The sequence below is a fragment of the Sylvia atricapilla genome, chromosome 7 (assembly GCF_009819655.1).
Source record: "Sylvia atricapilla isolate bSylAtr1 chromosome 7, bSylAtr1.pri, whole genome shotgun sequence".
In the NCBI taxonomy this organism is placed as follows: Eukaryota; Metazoa; Chordata; class Aves; order Passeriformes; family Sylviidae; genus Sylvia; species Sylvia atricapilla.
The window spans coordinates 4,446,417-4,466,192 of record NC_089146.1 but is presented as its reverse complement, the minus strand read 5'-3'; the positions used below and the strand labels follow the sequence as shown (position 1 = coordinate 4,466,192).

Below are 19,776 nucleotides of genomic sequence, written 5' to 3'. Positions count from 1 at the left end.
CTCTTTCCCTCTCCTAACCACAGGACCTGAGGGGTTGCTTCTCTCCCTCTCGAATTCCAAGAGGCTCTGCCTGCAGTGTGCTGCTCCATAGATGCCAGCAGGCATCTGGTGGATGACTTAACCCATAACCAACGGCAGCTGAGTTTATGATTCACCTTCTGAAACAGCAACTGATCCAGTTCTTACCCCTTTAAACAAGCAACTGCTCACAAGGTGATTCACAAGCTCCCTAATCCAGCTCTCGGCTTTTGATACTTAAAAAGGACATAGTATTTTGTTGTCTCACTGTGGCCTGTAACAGGGAGGTCAGAGGGATTCAGAGAATCTGAAGCACCACACAAACAGCTCTGTGTGAGAAGGTGCCACTGACAGGGCAGGAGCATCAGCAGGAGCTTTAACCCATCCTCACTGCTGGCAAGAACCAAGAGCTGAAGCCAAGCTGCTCACTGAGGCACAGGGCAGGCTCCAGCTCCGGGACGGTGGAGGGAGAGGCAAATCAGGGAGGGGCAATCAGGCCACTTCACGGGGCAGTAAAGGACCTGGTGGATCACCGCGGCGGGCCCAGGATGCCCCATCCCAACAGCGCGGGGCCGGGTCCCGCAGCGGGGGCGCTCACCTCCCCGATGGTGTCGGTGACGTACTGGTCGATGGCGTTGGAGATCTCGGCCCTCTTGACGCCGGCGCGGAAGCGCATGGCCAGCACCCGCGGGTGGTGCCGCAGCCACCAGTTGTTGGCCTTGTCCCCGGCCAGGCGTGTGCAGTGGATCCGCGACTGCTGCCCCGCGCCCATCCCGATCACCTGTGACACACACACACGGCCATCGGGGGGCTGCTGCGCCACACACAGCCCGGCAGGGAGCACCTCACCCCGCGTCAGCTGCCCCTCACCCAAGCAGAGAAAGTGTAGGTCATTAGTCGGCATTGCTGAGCTGACAGTCACGCTCTAAACCCTTCTGTTCCCTCACCCTTCTAAACAACACAGCCCCAGCCACCAGAGTCAAACCCTTAACCTCAGGAGAGTGATACAATTATGGCTTCCTGCCTCTTCTGGAAAGGGGCACTTCAGTCCGAGCGTTGATGTCCGAGCCCAGGTCACCCCAACACCATCATCCCTCCGCTGAGTCAGGCACACACAGCTTAACCACATCAGCTGAGAGGGGCAGTTTGTCTGGCAAGGCTGATAAGGAATAAACCCACTGCTCCTTCAGGAATGCTGGTCAGTGGCACTGTTACATCTCCTCTGCTGCCAGCTGCCAGAATCCAGGCTCTTTGAAACAGCTGCTGCTAGCCATATTTAACAGCAACTCGATCGCTAACAGATAACAGTGCTCGATCTCTAACAGATAAGCAAAATCCACACAGTGGTTTTATCTCGAGGAAGCTGCTATGAAAATACAGCACTGCCTCAGCTTCTGCAGCCAGAGCCAGCCACCAGGGATGCCAGACTTGGGCTGGTAACTTCTGTCCATCCCATGGGTCCCACGTCCTAAAGAGAGCTCCTGCCATTTCAACCCAGAGATCTGACAGGGAACAAGTCTCCCCCATCATTTCCTGCTCAGCCACAGCTGAGCTGTTCCCCAGACTCCTCTCCAGGGACACAGTGCTGAGGCTCGAGGTGCTGGCCAGTGCCTCAGAGTTCCCAGCTCAGGCTGGGACAGATGGTAAAGCCGTAAGTCCCAGGCTGCCCTCAAAGGAATGACTCATTTGTCTTCCCATTCATCAAGGCACGGTGACTTCACCTCTTACCAGAAGCATAAAACATCCTGCTGGATCCCGTTCCCCCAAGGAGCAAATGAAAGGCTTGGGCTGCTATCAGATATGATCTGCTCAGCCATAACTGAAGTCATCAGTGTGTAATAAACCCACAGGGATACTGGTGGTAGCACAAACACTGAACAGATGTAAAGTTTCTTACAGTTCAGTGGCACCTTCCCCCGACAAACACTGCTGCTGTCCAACCTCTGCTCTCAACCCACCCACCTGAACTTGCAGGGGACCCTGGAGCCCAAAGGAGCTCAACAGCAGCTGCACACTGCTGTGTTACCACTTCCACAGAGGTTTATCCTCCCTCCCTGCACAAAGGAGAGGGCTGGCTGTGTCCCCCAGCACACCAGGAGCCCTTCAGACTGGGACTAGCAAGGCTAGGCTAAGGCAGGGACTTTTAGCTGGGGATGCAGATGTTGGAGAGTACCCCAGACTGACTGCTGCTGGCAGGGGCCAAAATACCATGAAACATTCCCAAGTTTCTAACATTTGGGATGTCCTATGTCCTTTCCCAGCCAGAACAGTGTCCAAGCTTCATCATGTCCTTGTGAGCTGTGGCCTGGCACTCCTGTGATGGAACGGGGTGCTCTGCTACCTGTCAGCATCCAAGGGCCTTTCTAAAAGAGCCTTTTCCTTTCTTCTCTGAGCCACTCATAGTATTTCACATCTTTTGTGTCCTAAATTTTGTCAAGAGACGAATAACTAAATTTTGGCTTGTATTCAACAACTCCAAAATGGCAGAGACTGTGTACTTCAGTTGATCAAAGTGATGCAGCCTGTAAACTCTTCACAAGCATCCCCAAATCTACAGAGGTTTATCTGTAACACCAGTTCAACCCATTGTTTTGTCTTTTTTAAAAGCACAGGTTCTGATGGAACACTGCTGGGAAAGATTTCCTCAATCCAGCTGGAATTTCTGGCCTAAAGAAGAGATATCAATAGGCTGGGGCTTCTGCTTAATAACACAACCTCTCGACTTGTACCTGCATCTCCCCTCACACTGGCCTGTACCTATTCCCCTGCTTTTTCACGTTATAAAATCCTTCTTCCTACACCTCATCACTCCCTGCCCCACGTGGCGCCCTTCCCCCCACACCAAAACACAGCCAAAACCTGCAAATCCTCCACAAAGGAGCCATTCCCCCCCTTCCCTACACAAAAATTAATTATGTTTCTTTCAGACCTTAATCTCCTGGGAATCCAAAGTGCTTAAGCAGAGCCTATTAAGTGTGAGCAGTCAAAGGAGACAGCAGCACAGGGTGAGTAGAAAAAAACCAAATCTATCACTTAACAGAAAAAAGACTGGGTGAAAATTAAGAATTACTTGACTAAAACCACTTTGGTTCACAGGAGAGTCAAACACACTCCACAGCTGGAATGCTGTGCAACAGCACAGAGTGGATGAGATGGATAATGCCCAAAGGATTCCTGCAAAATGATCCAGGCTGGTCTGGGTTTACTCAGATTTACCCCGGATAATGAATGAAAACAAAAGCCCTAAAGACACTTGGAAATATAAAAATCTAATAGAGGACTTGACCATTGGGAAGACAAACAAAGCAGTGAAGTCACTGAGAAAGCGCAAGGTAAATTAACAGGTTTGTTTTATGCTACCGTACAGAGAATAAAGAAAGAATAATTTTCAATTGCTAATTTAAAACATGATGGTGTCATTAAAGCAAGTGTAAATCAACGTGGTACAAGCTGAAAGTCAGCCAGAACAAATGGAAGTGTTTATTGCAATTAGTGGCAGCTGGCTTCCTGCAAATTAAGTGACACTCAGGTCCAGAAATGCTTCCCAGTCCACACTTTGCTGGAATGTGCTAACACAGCTCCCCTGCTGCAGGGGCTGATCCCCTCCTGAACCCAGTGGTGCCATGCTGTTCAACATCCTGCATGTCTCATGCACCAGAGCTTTCCTAGGCATCCCCATTTCTTAGGGCTGCTGGGAGGCTGAAATAACCCCTGGAAAACCAAAAGCAATGGGACTGAAAGCAAGCTGGACTTGCCAGGCTTGGCTCCTGTAACCCAAGGCAGGTCAGATGGAGTGTAGGGATGTGGAAGGTGCTTTCCACATGAAAACCTGCGAGCCATCTCTGCATTCCAGCCAGCTGAGCCCCTGCCTGCCCAGGCTGCCTCTCCCTGCTCCCTCCTGCCCTCTCCCTTCCATATGGAACATCCATTACCACACACACTCTGCAAACATCTGCAGCACCACACTCAGCCCAGACTTGCCAAAGCACCGGGGAAATTGGGAATTGCTGCTGTGATGAGGGGAAAGGAGCAAAGACACCTTTGTTCTGGGGCTATGACATCTAATACTGCTGAGTGCAGAAAATATTTAAAAGCAAAAGGAAACCCCCAACATAAAGCAGAATGAAAGACAAATGCTGGATCTCCTGAGACATCTGCTGAGGAACCACACAGCACACGACCTCAGGAAGGCCTGTGAGACAGCACTGAGGTGTTTCCAGGCTGTACCAACAACCTGACAAACACAGATCAGTGCCTGTGCAAGGAGAGCACTGCAGCTCAGTCTCAGCTTCTACCTGTAGGGTTCACTCCTTGATCCATTTTGCTGATTTATGATGTACCAAGGCTCAAAAACATTCTCTGTCTTTTTCTTCTGTGTTTTTTTACGTAATCCAGGCCTACTGAAAAACTTCCATGGAGAGCAAAGAGCCAGCTAAACAGCACCATTACAAGAATGATCTGCTGGGCAACAATACAACTTTTAATCAACTTACACCAACTTTTGGGTAAACTATTTAGGCTGAACACCTGGTGATGACTTGAAAAGAATGGGCTTTTTTAAAATTCAAGATTCAGACTGAAAGAGGAAAATTTTAGGTTAGAAACTAGAAAGAAACTCTTCCCTGTGAGGATGGGGAGGCCCTGGCACAGGTTGCCCAGAGAAGCTGTGGCTGCCTCATCCCTGGAATTGTTCCAGGCCAGGCTGGGCACAGGCACAGGGCTTGGAGCAACCTGGGATAGTGGAAGGTGTCCCTGCCAAGACAGAGGGTGGAATGAGATGGGCTTTAATGTCTTTTCCAGTCCCAAACCACTGTGTGACCATATGATTCATAATCTCAATTACACATTTGATAATGCCCCTATAAATTTCAACATCCATCATCAGCTTTTTAAAATATATAACCAGGGACACCAGAAGATTTTTATTGCCCCGGAGGGGTGAAGAAAGGAAAGCACATTCCATCTTTCTATGGAAAAGGTGAAAATAAGGAAGCATTTGGACAGTCAGAATCCAGCTGAGAAACCCACTGTAATTTCCTAAGGCTCTACACCAACTACAACACTCCCTGAGAAAAATGATGTGAAAGGACAGAGTAGTTAGAAAGAAATGGCCCAAGGCCACAGTGCAGAAGCACATAAGAGCTTCTCCAACCCACCAAAGAGCCAGCCCTGCCACTACCATGAAAAAATGACAGCAAGGTTTGGAGCAGCCTCTTGAGAAACAGCTGTGCACAGCACCGTGCAGGGCAGCTCCTCTGGCCCTGCTGAGCAGCTCCCTGTGTGCGGGAGGGTTTCCCAGGCCTGCCTGTGAGCAGCGGGCTGGGAAAGCCCTGCTGCAGTCACCCACCTGGCCATCCTTGGCGTAGCAGACCGAGTTGGACTGCGTGTACTTGAGAGCGATGCTGGCCACGATCAGGTCCCGCACAGCAGCCTCGGGCAGCTGGAACACAGCACCACTGTCAGCACCCCTGCCACTGAACCACACACGGGGAAAACAAGCTACCTAACAATACCCTCTTCTGTTCAATTACCAGCAGATTTTGGTTAGGTTAAAGCCCAGGAATGACTGGTTTGGCAGCTGATCTCCCAGATCTCAGAGGTCAGACTCAGTCTCAGCAGGTTCCATCACTGGCCTTAAGCCTGAAAACTCCTCTGCATTTACTGTCATCAGCTGTGCTCATAGGCAAAAACCAGGACCACAACAATTAAACTAGCTCCCAAAATCTGTAGTTTTTTAAAAGTTCCATTCCTAATTTATGAAAAATTTTTATTACCTCAATATCTGAACTTGCTTCTGAGCCCATGACTAATCATGTGCTCACTAATGTCTGGTTTTCTAATGACAAGGAGTTCAGAGACAAAGAAATCACTGAAAACCTTCTGGTGAAGTGGGCTCCAATTGCTGAGCAATAGCAGCCAGGCCAGAGTTTACAGAACACCATGCACACAAAAGGGTGATGTAAACAATGAGTCAGGAGATGTGAGGGATCCTTCACAAAAGGGTGATGTAAACAATGAGTCAGGAGATGTGAGGGATCCTTAGCACATTGCTGTCTCACCATAAAAAATGGCACAGGGTAGCTTCTTGTTTACAAATACTGTGGTAGTCTGAGATAATGGGAAAGGCCCAGCTCCTCTCATTTATCCAAAAAATCAAAACTAAGGAAAGGTATCTTGATTTTCCCAAGTATATCGTGTCCAGAAAGTCTGCCACACTGTTTGGTAAGAGCCAGCTAAACCTCATTAGAATATTCTAGGAGCTGTTACAATTGCCCAGTGGTCGATTCCCTGTCGAAGGCACAGCAGTTGACTCACTCCCCATGCCTCAGAGCTCAGCCACGTCCCACACTCACGTTCTTGTTCTTGGTGACGATGTTCTTGAACAGCGAGCGGTCGATGACAGCGTTGTTCCTCTTCTGCATCAGGTTCAGCCCATAGATGGTCCGGACCTCCAGGTCGTCGGGCTCGTACTGGGGATCCATCTGAGAGCCAGAGACAGGCCCAGAAGCACTCTGAGAACCAAGCCTACACTCTTCCACTTTCCACACAAAGGGGAAAAATATATGTGGGGCTGCTGCCTACATGCCCCAAGCTCACAACTCCCAGCCCTCTGCAGCATTCAAGGAACACTGAATGTGATTCTTTCCAGAGCTGCACTCTCAGGGCACAACTCTATCCAAGCTAGAAGCACAATTAATTTACACCAGCACAGGGATGAGGTTAACTGGAACTGTGACACTGCACTCAGGTCCACCCATGCATGGCCTTATCCAGAATTTTGGGAGCCCCAGCTGAGGTTTCAGACAGGAAACAACCCAGACTAAGGTGACCAGCTCTAAACAGGAGCGTGCACACATTAAATGTGCTTTTCCTAATCCACTGAAATGTTTCAGACCAACTTTCCTTAGCACTGCTCTGCATTCAGCCCTGAACATCCAGGCTTCACCAACATGACCTCATCCTTGTGAAGTTAATTGAATTCCAGGAGGTAATCAGCTGCCAAGACTGTCTGTAATTTCATTCTTCCTTGCCTGAAGCTCCTGAGCCATCTTCCCCAGCTCCCCTGGCAGCTACACTACAATTCCAACTTCAGCCAAGCCTCGGATTTTCTTTTTGTGATGCTGAAGTGAAGTTCTCTGCTCATTTGTCTCTCAGAGGCATGAGAAATAGGATCTGACAGCTACCTGTGATCCATGAGCCATGTTCACCAGAACTGGGTGATTTTGGAGTCCCAGCAATCACTGCAGGAACTAGGAAGGCAACCTGACACTGACTTGACCACAGAGTATTAATACTGCTTGACCAGCTTGCTGGCTGCAGCATCATCTCAGGTCCACAGTGTCTGTGCTCTCAGCTTCATCCCTGACTGGAGCAGGGGTACAAACCTGGAGGACACAGTAAGCGCCATTCTTCTTTTTGGAAAGGATTTTGAGAGCTTCTTCCTCATAGCCAGGAGCCACCACACCATCAGACACCTGTAACACACAGAGATCTCAGCTTCCACAGGAGAAAAAAAAAACAGAGGCTAATCCTCAGAGCTCCCTCAGCCATTTCCTGCACTGAAGACACAACTCTCTTGGGATGTGTCTGTGTCCTACAACAGCAAAAGCATTGTTACAGTATGGGTTTCAGTCCTGGAAACAAAAACCAGCAGAGCACTGTGAGCTCTTGACAGAAGCTAGTAAAAGCAACCTACATCCCTCTCATCAGAATGGAACTAATAACTAATACCCTCCTCCAGGGGGAAACAGCTTGACCATGACATCCCCACTTCCCAGCCCCAACAGTAAACGTGGCTTAATATCCAATAAATCCTTATTTCAACAGTGACACTCCTGAGGAGGCAAAGACACTGGAAAAAGAGCTGTTAGGAGCATGGAAACTGAGGTTTACACACATCAGCACCATGAAGTGATATACACAAGTTTCACATTTGTGCCTTACAGTGTGGGTGAGGCTATTTCCATTTTCAGCAGCACTGTCCCAAATGTCACCCTCACAAAACCAGCTGAATATGCTCTTTCATTTGCTTGACATCCTAAAATCACAGAATTGTTTGGGAAAGGCCACCTCACTCCATCCTCCTGCTGTGGACAAGGACACTTCCTACTACATCAGGCTGCTCCAAACCCAAAATACTCTGTGATTCTAAGGAAAAAGCACAGCCTTGGAGGTGGCTGAGCCTACATGTAAGTGGCAGGCAGCAGCCTATTTCCAGACTCCTGCCTTGGGCAAGGGGCTGGCCATCAGCATTCCAGTCCTTCACATCTCCCATGACAGCTGCTCAACCAGACACCTGTGCCAGCCTGACCAGGGCTCCTTTCCAGAGGTTTGCAGTCATCCCATAGAAGGCAGCACTGCCAGCTCTGCCATTTCACAGGCTCCAGCACACAGCCAGGTGTTAATTGGTAGGAAAAAAACCCCAGGCATCAAAAGACTGGTGTAAATTCTGCACTCCAGATCAGAGGATTACACAAATGGCCCAGTAAAATGTGTCCATTTCCAACCAAAAGGCTGTTACAAACCAATGGCTGCATCTGAAATGAGTCTCCCTGATGCCCTGGAATGATCTGCTGCTGTCACTGACCTCTCTGGAGATGATCTTGGCAGTAGGCACATCACAGATATCAGACAGGGCAATGAAGTCACCAAAAGAGGACATCCGATCAGCACCTGAAAAATCCTCATTTTACTCATTTATCAAACCACAGCATCAGACAAAGAAAACTCTTCACTCCTACAGCCCAGTCAATTGCTGGGAGAGCTAAGAATTTAATCCCACAGCAAAAATAACCAAAAGAGAGGCCATAAAAGCAACAAGGATGAAAAATCCTACCTCCAACACATGGACCTTTATATATTCCCACAGTTCAGATATTCTTCCTTCTTCACTGCCTCTGTCAAAGCTCTAACTGTGTAATGACTACCTCCAGCACTGCAAGAAGCTCAGCTGTACCCTTGGTGGCAAGAGGACAAGGAGAGGCAAGGATCATACAGAAAGATTTTAGATGGGAGACAGTTGGAAAAAGAGGAAAGCTTTTAGATGGCTATGCTCCCACCTGGCTTTTCCTGCAAGAAAGGAGACCCAGAAATGTAGCAACCTTTGTCTTCTTCTATTTTAAAATAAGTATTTTCTATTTAATGGCATAGCTAAAGTGAAATCAATTCCCATCAGAAATGCTCCACTACTCAGCAAGGTCAATTCTTCTGCCCCTACCATTCTAAGGGTTTATTTTTCTAGCAATCATGCAATGATTTTGTGAGAGCAACATTCAAAGGTAGTCTGTGAAGAATGAACCCAAGCCAACGTGCTCCTTATCAAGTCTGCCTTGATTTTTGTAATCTGTGCAGATTTTCTAGGAATGCCATGGAAAATGAGAGATGTAGCAAAGTATCTCAGCTAAGCAGAGGAAGCTGGTTTTGTTTACCTTTTTTACCGAGCTCTGCAGTACAAAAGCATTAAATAAAACCCCATCAAACACCAGACAGAAACATCTCTACTCAAGTTAAATATTCCTGAGCACCCCAATGCTGAGTATGCTACCCCAGCACTGCTGTTTATCCAGATCCTTTAGTCAGAGCCCCATATATGTGTGTGTGTGTACAAATTTAAATTTAAAAATACATCATTTTACAGGTCTTCTAGATTCACCAAAGAACAGAACCCAAAGTGGGTTTAGCTCTTTGAAACTGTATACAAAGGCCGCTCTCTTGGAAAGCAACTTCTGATAGGCAATCAGGAAAATCCTTAAGGAGAAAACCCCTCTGAGGGAGGAGTGTGGTGCAAAGGGAAGAGAGCAGGGGGAGAGCTGAGGATGCCGCTCAGGTGCGGGGCCCCGAGCTCAGCTCCTTGGCCAGGCTGGTTTGCCGTGGTTGTCTGGAGCCCTCACCTCTGCTCCGGGCGTAGGCAGCGGCCAAGGGCGTCAGGGTCTTGTGGAGGTCGTGCACCATGCACACTTGGGCCTCCTCCTCGCTGAGAGGAACTCCAACAGCAGCACCTAGTGGGAAACACGAGCCAGGGCACTGCAGCCGCTGCTGCCTGCCCCAGGACCTGCCCACACAGCCCGGGAAAGGGAGCACGTCCCACCCTACCTGCGGGACTGACGTGCTTGAAGGAGGCTGCGGCCGGAATGCCCAGCGCCTGCTTCAGCTCCTTCACCAGCTGCCAGGCATTGAGGGCGTCACACAGGTTGATGAACCCCGGGGAGCCATTCAGCACTGCAAACACAGCACAGGGACACCTCAGAGCAGGCACAGCCCCCTCCCCAGAGCCTGGAGAGCCAGCACAAAGGGTGTCCCCCAGAGAGCACTCAAATCGCTACAGACTGTTCTTGTTCAATGACCCTGGCTCCTCAGCAACTGGTGGAGTGCCCAGAAATCCACACCAAGAGTAAAAGCCATTTAAAAATCTGCCCTCAAAACCTTCTGCTCTGGCCCTGAAGGAAGAACTGCTCATACTGGCACGGCAGCAGTGTGAGCATTTCAGAAGACTGGAGGATAAAAGATCATTTTAACAATAATCCACATCCAGGAGGAGGGAGCATAGCATTGTTCTGCTGCCATACTGGAAGGCAGACTTGCAAGCAAATCAACCCCCAGTGCAGGAATGGAAAAACTTCCTAAGAGATCCCAGAGCTGAAATGGGGAAAATGCTGCAACACAAAGCTTCACTGCTTATTCAGCAGGACAATACCCACAACACACTGAAAGCAGTCTCAAGAACATGAGTAGCCAGACCTCCCCTCCAAAACAGGGGTCTCCCTCACTACACTCAGCAGGGCTGTGGCAAGTGGCACACCCTGTAAGATAGCAGACACACCTGTCCCAAATTTGTAAGGGGAGCTACTATCCCTTCCTGCTGCCATCATCAGCCAAAGCAGCATTCCACAAACCCAAAGTAATAACCCTCTGCTCAAATAAATTGAAGAAAGAAAGACCAAAAAAAAGAACAAAACGCATTCAGACCTAGAGGAAAACAGCTCATTTTCCAGGCAGAATAAACAGTGACACAAAAAAAAAACGGGGAAGATACTAAACAAGGAAAATGGCAAATAGAAAAGCATCTTAAAAGGATTACGAGGTTTTCCTTCGCAAAATCTGGATCTAATGTCAAGCAGAAAGTACACTACATAAATCTGTTCAAAGCACCTTGGACACACAATCCTACAGCAGCAGAGAACATGGAGCTGCAATTGGTCTTGTGAGGCTCAACAAAGCAGCTTTGCTGTCTCAAACAGCTCAACTTTTAACTGCAAAGCCAGTGCCACCCAGTGATAAAGCAGCTGTGAAGACATCCCCTGGACTAAGGTACTGATGGGCAAAGACATGTCCAATCACCTCCATTCCCAGCTATGCCAGAGCCCCTCCTGGCCGGGACAGCCGAGGCCTCACCTGTGAGGGGCAGTTTGGGTCTGGTGGTGTAGAGCTGTGCAGGACTCTGGTGAGGGTTCATGCCGTAGCGCAGGGGCAGCTGCGACACTCCCTTGCTGTACTCCTTCCTAAAGTAGTCCGAGATGGCTGCGTCGTACTGAGCAGTGTGGGTGAACGCCTGGGGACACACGGGGGGGACACCCGGCAGCTTAGAACAACAACTTACAGAGGATTTGGTGTTTAAAGAGGTAAAGAAGCTCCTCGGCCCCTCCCGGCAGGAGAAGGTGACCAACCTTGAGTGCCAGCAGGCGCCGGGTTTCCATGGCAGTGTCTTTGTCCCTCGATGCCGCCATCTCTCTGGCCACTGCAGTGTAGTCTGCAGGGTCACACACCACTGTCACACGGGCGTGGTTCTTGGCAGCCGCCCGCAGCAAGGCCACTCCCCCTGCAAGAGAGGGGCACAGGCATGGAGCATTCCCTCCCGGACACTGCACAGGCATGGAGCACTTCCCTCCTGGACACTGCACAGGCATGGAGCACTTCCCTCCTGGACACTGCACAGGCATGGAGCACTTCCCTCCTGGACACTGCACAGCTCAGCCAGGAAGGGACGTGCATCACGGATCCTTTGTGCCACACCACTGTGTCTCCTCCCTGCAGCACGGAGAGGGGTGAGAGTGCTCCTCAAAATGCTCCAGGCTGGAGTTTGACTCAATCTGCTGGTGAAGGTGGCAAACTGACCCAGGCAGAGCTGCAGGGGCGAGGGAACAGCATGTGGGTAGTGACAAGCAACTGGGGCAAGCATGTCTTCCAACAGCACAGCCACATCCCAAAGATGGCTGTCCTCACAGACAGCTTAACCTCCGTCCTCTTCACACTGGGTCTGCAGAAAGATTTGCTTTCACACTGCCACACAACAGAGGTTCTCAAAGGTCGCTGCAAAAAAACAGTGAATCTTGCCCAAGTCCTCTGTGTGAGATAAAATGCCACACTTCTCCCTTCAGTCTGACTGCACTGCTATTGCAACTCTTTAAATCATACAAGATACTAGGCTGCTGCAAAGGAAAAGCAAAGGCTGGCATTGCTTCATGCAGAGCAAGTATTACTCCATAAAACATTTAATAGAGAGCTCTGCTGGGCATCATTTGGACTAAACTACTGCAAGAAAATCCAATCCCAATCCAACCACATGGCACAGAACTGTGCCTGTGCTGTTCACAGGCTGCCAAGCTGAGATGCTGCAGTGAAGGCACAGCAAGCCTTTGGGGTTAATATCTGGCAGCAGGAGAAAACATGCTAATGCAGGTGTCCATGCCTCCCAGCTCAGCTCCTGAGTACTCTCCCACATGTTCAGACCAACCCCTTGCCTTCTCATGGCATCCTGCACTGAAGTGCTCAGCCATCCCCAGAGCACTTTCAGTGGCACAGCTCTGTTCTCCCCATTTCATGTTTTTTTAAAATTTCTATTACACTGTCAGGCTGCAAAAGAGGTTTAGTCTTCTGTCCATGTTTCAGCAGGAAGCATGGTCCACCTGGCCTTTCCTAGCACAGCCCTCAGGCTCCTTCTTTAAGGCAGTGCCCCCCATGCAGCATGCCTTGCCAGACTGTTATTGCCATTTTAATTGCACAAAACCAACTAGGCTTACCCAGCTATGCCTTCAGCCTGCTCCTTGCAGCTCCTGAGCAGACTTCTTTTACAGGTATGCAAAGACCACCAAACAAAAAGAGAAGAACTGAGACCATTTAAGAGTCCAGAAGCATAAAGTCTGTCTGGAAAGCAGATTTGCTCTCCCTTTAACTTACCAATATCAATCTTTTCCACCGCGTCCTCTACAGTCACACCAGGAGAAGACACGGTCTTCACAAAGGGGTACAGGTTGCACACTACAACTCTGAGAATGGAGTGGGGAGAAACTGGGTTATTCAGCAAGAAATAAAAACGCCAAACTGGGCTTAGCAAGCACAAGGCATCACCAGTGATTTTATGGTCTTGTCTCTCAGATCAGGCACCAGCATAAAATCCTGTGGCCAAGAGTGGTGCTCAGCCCAAGGTACAGTGCAATATGACATTCCCCTGAACTCTGTGCATCAAACAATGTCAGAACCACAGTTTAGAGCAACCAGATTAAAGAGCTTCTTTAAATACACGTGCCTGGATATAAATGTTTGGCGATTTTGGTGCACAACTGTTACGTCAAGTTTGCCTGCTTTTCACTGTTTGCATTTTGCTCTCACGCAGCTTCAGGTAAACTATGTATATTTTTAAGAAATTATCTCTTGTTTACATTCTTCTCCTCTCTAGGAGGAGAAAAATGATTGATGGTGATGTTCACCAATGAGGCAGAAGTGGCTACCTGTGTAGCCAATCTTGGCCTGTTAATAAAACTGTATATATATGAAGTCAGAAAAATAAAGTAGAGAGCTTTCCTGCTTGACCTCCTGCTGCCTGCTTCGTCCTTTTGTGTCCCTAACAGTGACACACAACCTGAGCCATTTCAAAGGACTTCAAAGTGGGCTCTCAGCAATATTCAAAATGGGCATCCACCAATTCTCAAAAGAGAGTATGCATCCAAGAAAGGTCCACTGCAAACAACGTACAATCAATCTAATTTTCCACAACTTTTCCAAGAGCAGAAAATGACCTACATGTCACCTTCTGGACTTTTAAAATACCAGCCACATATGAAACCTGAGTGTGCAGCCCAAATGCCATAAAGCCTCTGCAGCACATGAAAGTGGGGGAGAAAATCGACTTTTCCCTCTCAAGCTAAGACTGGACCTAACTGGAATTAGTTTTTCCATCTGATTTAGAAGCAGGTCTGTATTCCAGCAAGCATGAAGTAATAACATGCCTGTCCCATCCTACCAGAGCCACAGGAACTGCGGTGCAAGATGGGATTTGTTCTGACCTTCACAAACAGGGGTTTTAATCCAAGAGAATTAATTTACTCTCCTGATCTGAGCACATGAAGGTATCGAACTCCAAGGTGTGCTCAGTATGGCACAGAACTGCTGTGATGAGTACCCCTGTGTCCAACTTGTAACATTCCTTTGTTCCCACTCCATGTGAACTGCAGCAGAAGGGATGATAAGCTTCCAGGATGGCTTTCAGAACCACCCCCCCATGTCTCTAAATTCCCTACAATGTCTCTTATTGTCTCTTCTGTTTCTAATGCCCCCTTTTCCCCCCCAATCCATTCATGCTCCTGACCTGTCGCAAACCATCAGGAATCTGTGGACTTTAACATTGCTAATGCTTTTATCTGTGCAAACCAAGACAATCAGTATCAGGCTTTCCTTCACTGGCTTGGATATGCAAATTTTATGCAACTATGCAAAGGCAGTCCTGCTGAGGATCAGCTACTTCTGCTTTTTGCAAGAGAACCTGAATCCAAATTACCAGTCTGGATGCAAGTGTACCATAAGTCACTGATATGAGGGCACGTTATTCCCCCTGCAATTCAGCAGAGCCTGCTTTAATATGCAGCATGTTCTGAAGAGCCACCACTGCTGAGCCATCTAAGAGGATTCCTGTGGTTTTAAATTTCAGGTTTTCAAATTCAGCCCAGAAATCCATCCATCAGTTTCTAAAAGTAATTTTAAAACTCCAGATGCATTCTGGCCCACAGTCATACCATACCTCCCACCCTGGCTACACCTACAATTTGCTGTGTCCAGCTCAGCCATTTGTTTCTGAACCAGGAGCTACTCTCTGATGTACAACTGGTTATTCACACACAGTAGCTGGGTGTTAACACCAGTTACTCACATACAGCCCCCAAGTGCCCTGTGTGACTGAACTAAGTAAACACATTCTAACAAAAACTGAAATAAAGCCCCAAGCTTTGGTACATCAGTGCACAAACTTTGTTACTTCAGCTTCTGGATGCAGCTCACTTGCTCCCAAGACGGCTCTCAAAGTTTAGGTTTTCTGTCTCTTATCTGTGTATTTTCTGTCTGAACAAACGCTGTGTTCCTGACCCATTTTCTGGGTCTATTCTTTATTTATGTGTTGAAACTCAGTAAACATTATGCAAATATCAAAGGGTATATTTACTAAGCAAGCATTTCAAAATCAGGAATTGCCATCTGATCAGACACATGGAACCAACTTGAGGGAAGACGAGCCAGCTTCAGAAGTACTGAACTCAACTCGGCAACACGTGTAACGTGGCCCTTCACTGACTGTGTGTAACGTGTCAGAATTCCCAGGGAACCAGAAGAAATTCAGACCTCTGAGCTCCCTGTGCAAACCACAACCTAACTGTCTTGTTTCAGTTTTCTCTTACTGCAAGTAGTGAAGAGGTGCCTGTAGAAAATTATGTTTTTAAATGCATTTTATGTCCTGCCAGGGCAAAGAAAGGAGACTGCAGATCTGCTGGTGTGCAAAGGTTACAATCCCTCCTGCTCCTCCTCCTCAGGGTTTGACTGGGCTCTACTGCTGTCTTTTGATTACTGATGGATTGCATCACATCCCCCAACATTTACCTTACAAGGCTGAAATCCTGTTTCTTCATATCAGCATTATCCTCTGGAATATTGCGAGCCAGGATGCCTAGTTACAAAAAACAGTGCATCTTCACTAAAAAGTAACTACATCACTGACAGGATTTTAATTCAACCCCTCTCTTCACACTGTGCTTTTGTCCTCAGAGCCTTTCTATCTTAGCTTTTTAATTCAGACAGCACCCTCAGCCTCTGCCCCTTTATTGCACTTTACAGAGTCTTTGACTGTTCAAATTCCATGCTAACAGATCCTCTTCCCCCAGTGCTAAATCCTAAAGTATTCCAAATGCTGACCAGCAACCCCAACAGCGTATGTTCTGAGCACTCATTGCTACCCTTGTAACACTGAAACCATCATCAAGGGCTTCATGGGAGAGAAGAAGGGCACCTGCCCTAAGAGACAAGGCAAGCAAGAGAGAATGAGCAGTGTAGGTGGCTGGTGGGGTCTAGGAACTCAGAGAAACATGAGGGTGACAGGAGTGGGAGGAACAGCACAGTCCTGAGTTCAGGGTCACGGGAGATTGTCTCCAGCCCTCACGTAGGATGGGCAACAGCTTCCACTTTGAGGAATCTCAAGCACAGCAACAGGAGGTGAAAGAACAGATGAATTAATGTGCAGGCAGACCAGTTATGAGAGATCCTCCCTGCTGAAGAGGAGTCAGAGAACATCAGAGCATGCAGGAATCATCCCTAAAGCCTACACTGTTGTGTTCCTTGTAGTGCACCCACAGGTTAAACTCCGTGGAGCTCCCTGCCCAGCACAGCTGCAGCTGACTCTGCAAAGGCATTTACAGAGAAGCTCTGCTCCTTATAGCCCCGGGGAGAGAGCTCTGCTAACTGCAGAGATGCCAGCTTAGCAACAAGGAGGTAATTCAGCTACCCTGCACTTCACCCCGTGCCTCTTCACCTCTCCTTCTGTTTCTGGAGCAAATCTCTTCTCATTACTCAGCTCTTCCACACGACCCTTCAAAAAAGGCATCTGTCAACTCCTCCTTCCCACTCTCCCTGCCCTCTTTTAGCCTGAAAGCTGCATTAGCAGAAACATACCAGCGTGGACTGCAGGATGAAGGGTTTTCACACGTCCACCCAGCATCTCAGGGAAGCCTGTCAGGTCTGAAACATCTCTGCCCAAGGAGAAGAAAACAGCAGGTAACTGATGTGCCATACTTGACTTTATCTCCAGGCTGAACGACCCACACCAAAGAAAGTGTATAGATTTCATTACAAAACCCCCCTGTGCCAAAGGGGCAACAAACTGCTTTACCCATGAATGGAAATAAGAGTTCATGGGTCACACCCAATTAAGCAGTGCAACTATTTCTTGAATACACTGGCACAACCAAGATAAGCAAACCCCAAGGCAAAATGGTTTACAGAGAGAATGGAAGGCCATGTGGAGGTGCTCTTCCTCCCAGCCTAGTTTCACGACTCCTTGTGACTGTTCAGAGTGGTAATAATAATAATGAAGGGAAATGTGAGCATCCTTTGCTTCAGGCTTCACTGACAGCACAGCCAAAGTAAGCTGGAGAGACACAACCAGGTGCTGGTAACAGTCAGCTCTGGGGGTGATTTGGATTTGTGCTGATGTGTCCCAGGGGCCAACCACTGCGGTCATGGGGAGTAAAAATGGAGTCACAGTCACCTGTCCTGCCAAATAATCGACATTTTTTCATCACTGCACTGAAACCCATTGTTATTTGGCCAGAGCCTTTTTTTTTTTTTTTTTTTTTTTTTTTTTTTTATCCACAGCATAGAAGAAAACAGAACAAATTTCCCCAGAATCACGGGCTAAACTAGACCCATGACTGTACATGACCTTTTTCCAACAGTGGATGCAGAACACTTAATGGCTCCATCTGCATTAAGTGATTGTGCTGGGAAAATTATTTGTGATCAATGAACTGCAGCAAGATGCAGCATGTTCCTGGCACATCAGTGCAGTCCCATGACCAGGCAAAGATCAGCTTTCACCTGGCTGTGAGGAGCAGCAGCACTCGGGGCAGATTATGAACATCAAGGTAACAGATTGTCCCACGGGAATAAAGCCGCTTCAAGGCACACAAGGAATCCCAACAAAAAACTCCAGCACTTCTCCTCACAGAAATGCTCCTCAGCCTGAGCCAACAGATCCCTGCACAAAGAGGTTCTGAAGTTGGCTTTGGGGCAGTGTTTTCCGCTCTTTTTTTTTAAAGGGAAGCCTTGCTTTCAGAGCAGTTTTCACTCGTTCTTGTTCAAAGACGAAACAATTTAAGCAACCTCGGGGCCCAAAAAAGCATTTTTGGTGGTGATGTACAGGGGAGCGTGTGTACCTGACAGGCAAGCCAGCATCCCTCAGGGACTTGGCAGTTCCTCCGGAGGCAATTAAACCCAGGCCAAGCGCATTCAGGCTCTTCGCAAACTCCACCAGGTTGGTCTTGTCAGAGACGCTGAGCAAAGCTGGCAGGCGGGAAGAGCACCAGCGTTTGGGTGTTAACAGCGCAACAGAGAAAACGACAGGATTAAGGGAGCGGAACTTTTATAAGACGCGTGGTTTAGCAGTGCGTGCAGCGCCTGGGGAGCTCCAGAGGCGCGCTGAGGGGAAGCGGCCCCTCAGGCCAGGGCGGCGCGGCCTGAGGGCGCCCGGCGCCGGCCCGATGGCCTCAGCGAGGGGCACTCGGGAGCGGGGAGCGGGACTCCCGGCCCGGGAACGCCAGCAGCGCCTTCCCGCCGCCGGCAGCCCGCGCAGGAGCCAGCGCCGAGGCGCCTTCCGGGGCCGGCCTGCCGAGGAGAGCCGGCGGCCATTGCGGGCCCAGCCCTCAGGGACACCCTCCCGCGGCCACCGCCCGCCCCGCGTTACCGAGCTGCTGCCGCGCGGCCATGGCGCCGTCCGTGCTGCAGGGAGGGCGCGGAAAGGGCGAGCGGCGGCGGCCCGCCGGGATTTGGGCGCACGGGGGCGGGAGGCGGAGGGGGCGGCCCGGGCGGGGCGGGGAATGGAGCGGGGCATGGAGCACGTGTGGGTCTGGGACTCATGGTGGCCTTGGGAGGAGCCGCCGTGCTATTGTGTGTGCCGTGTTCCCGCTGCACATGTGCTCAGCGTGCACCAAACATACAGACACACAGTCATTTCTGACATATCTGTGCATTGGCACAGGTGCACCGCACCCACACGGCGGTTCGTACATGTGCACTCACACACACACAGAGTTTTCGGGGGTGGGGAACGCAGCTTAGTCCACAGGTGAAAAATGACCCACAGGTGAGGCAATAGCTCTTCGCAGTGGAAGGTGGTGTAGTAAGGACCATTATGTTTTTTCCAGGAATACTGAGGGGAGTTTCATCTTTGGAGAGGCCTCTCGCTGAGCTTCCACACGGGCAGAGGCAAAACACTCATTTACCAAGTCTGAGGTAAAAAAATCGTTTGCAAATAGTAAAATGATGCTTTCTTTGTTTATTTATTTTTTTTGTCTCCCTAAGGGGAACTATTTTCCTCTGTGGGCCTCCAATTTTCCTGCTATTTCTTGCAAAGGAGCGTGTTTCCCTGCTAGCCTGTGGCTGGCAGGTGACGCCGGCTGAACGTGCTGCTTTGCCAGGTTAAAATCTGTGCTGTGCTCCTGCACACCCCAGCAGGGTTTAGCTGCAGCACTGGGACAGCAGCGCTTTGCAGGAGGAGCTCTCTGCAGTTAATTTGCAGCACAAGCCCTGGCCACACCTGGTAGTATTGAATCAGCAATAATGTCAGCATGGGCAGGCCCCTGAGGCGGCCCGGCGTGCCTCTGGCACGTTTTCATCGACCACCAAGGTGTTCATTGTACACCTGCAGCTCCCAGAGCGCTCAGACTGCATTAGGCACTCCACTTGCATTAGAAAAGAAGGAATAAATGGAAGTTTTTAGCTCTTGCGGGC

At 49.2% G+C, this 19,776-nt stretch overlaps 1 protein-coding gene across 1 annotated transcript in view; it reads right to left on the bottom strand.

Annotated features, from left to right (window-relative positions):
* Window positions 1-19,776, bottom strand: part of ATIC (5-aminoimidazole-4-carboxamide ribonucleotide formyltransferase/IMP cyclohydrolase) — a 141,952-nt gene that overhangs the window by 1,090 nt on the left and 121,086 nt on the right. Inside the window, exons 2-15 of the mRNA XM_066322437.1 lie at window positions 18,731-18,761; window positions 18,204-18,330; window positions 16,942-17,018; window positions 15,877-15,943; window positions 13,192-13,280; window positions 11,682-11,833; window positions 11,410-11,566; window positions 10,111-10,236; window positions 9,909-10,016; window positions 8,606-8,691; window positions 7,404-7,493; window positions 6,372-6,500; window positions 5,366-5,458; window positions 617-799 (exon numbers count right to left, since the gene is read on the bottom strand). Coding sequence (XP_066178534.1) covers window positions 617-799; window positions 5,366-5,458; window positions 6,372-6,500; window positions 7,404-7,493; window positions 8,606-8,691; window positions 9,909-10,016; window positions 10,111-10,236; window positions 11,410-11,566; window positions 11,682-11,833; window positions 13,192-13,280; window positions 15,877-15,943; window positions 16,942-17,018; window positions 18,204-18,330; window positions 18,731-18,752 — 1,506 coding nt within the window. The 5' untranslated portion in view covers window positions 18,753-18,761. The remainder of the gene's footprint in view (window positions 1-616; window positions 800-5,365; window positions 5,459-6,371; window positions 6,501-7,403; window positions 7,494-8,605; window positions 8,692-9,908; window positions 10,017-10,110; window positions 10,237-11,409; window positions 11,567-11,681; window positions 11,834-13,191; window positions 13,281-15,876; window positions 15,944-16,941; window positions 17,019-18,203; window positions 18,331-18,730; window positions 18,762-19,776) is intronic.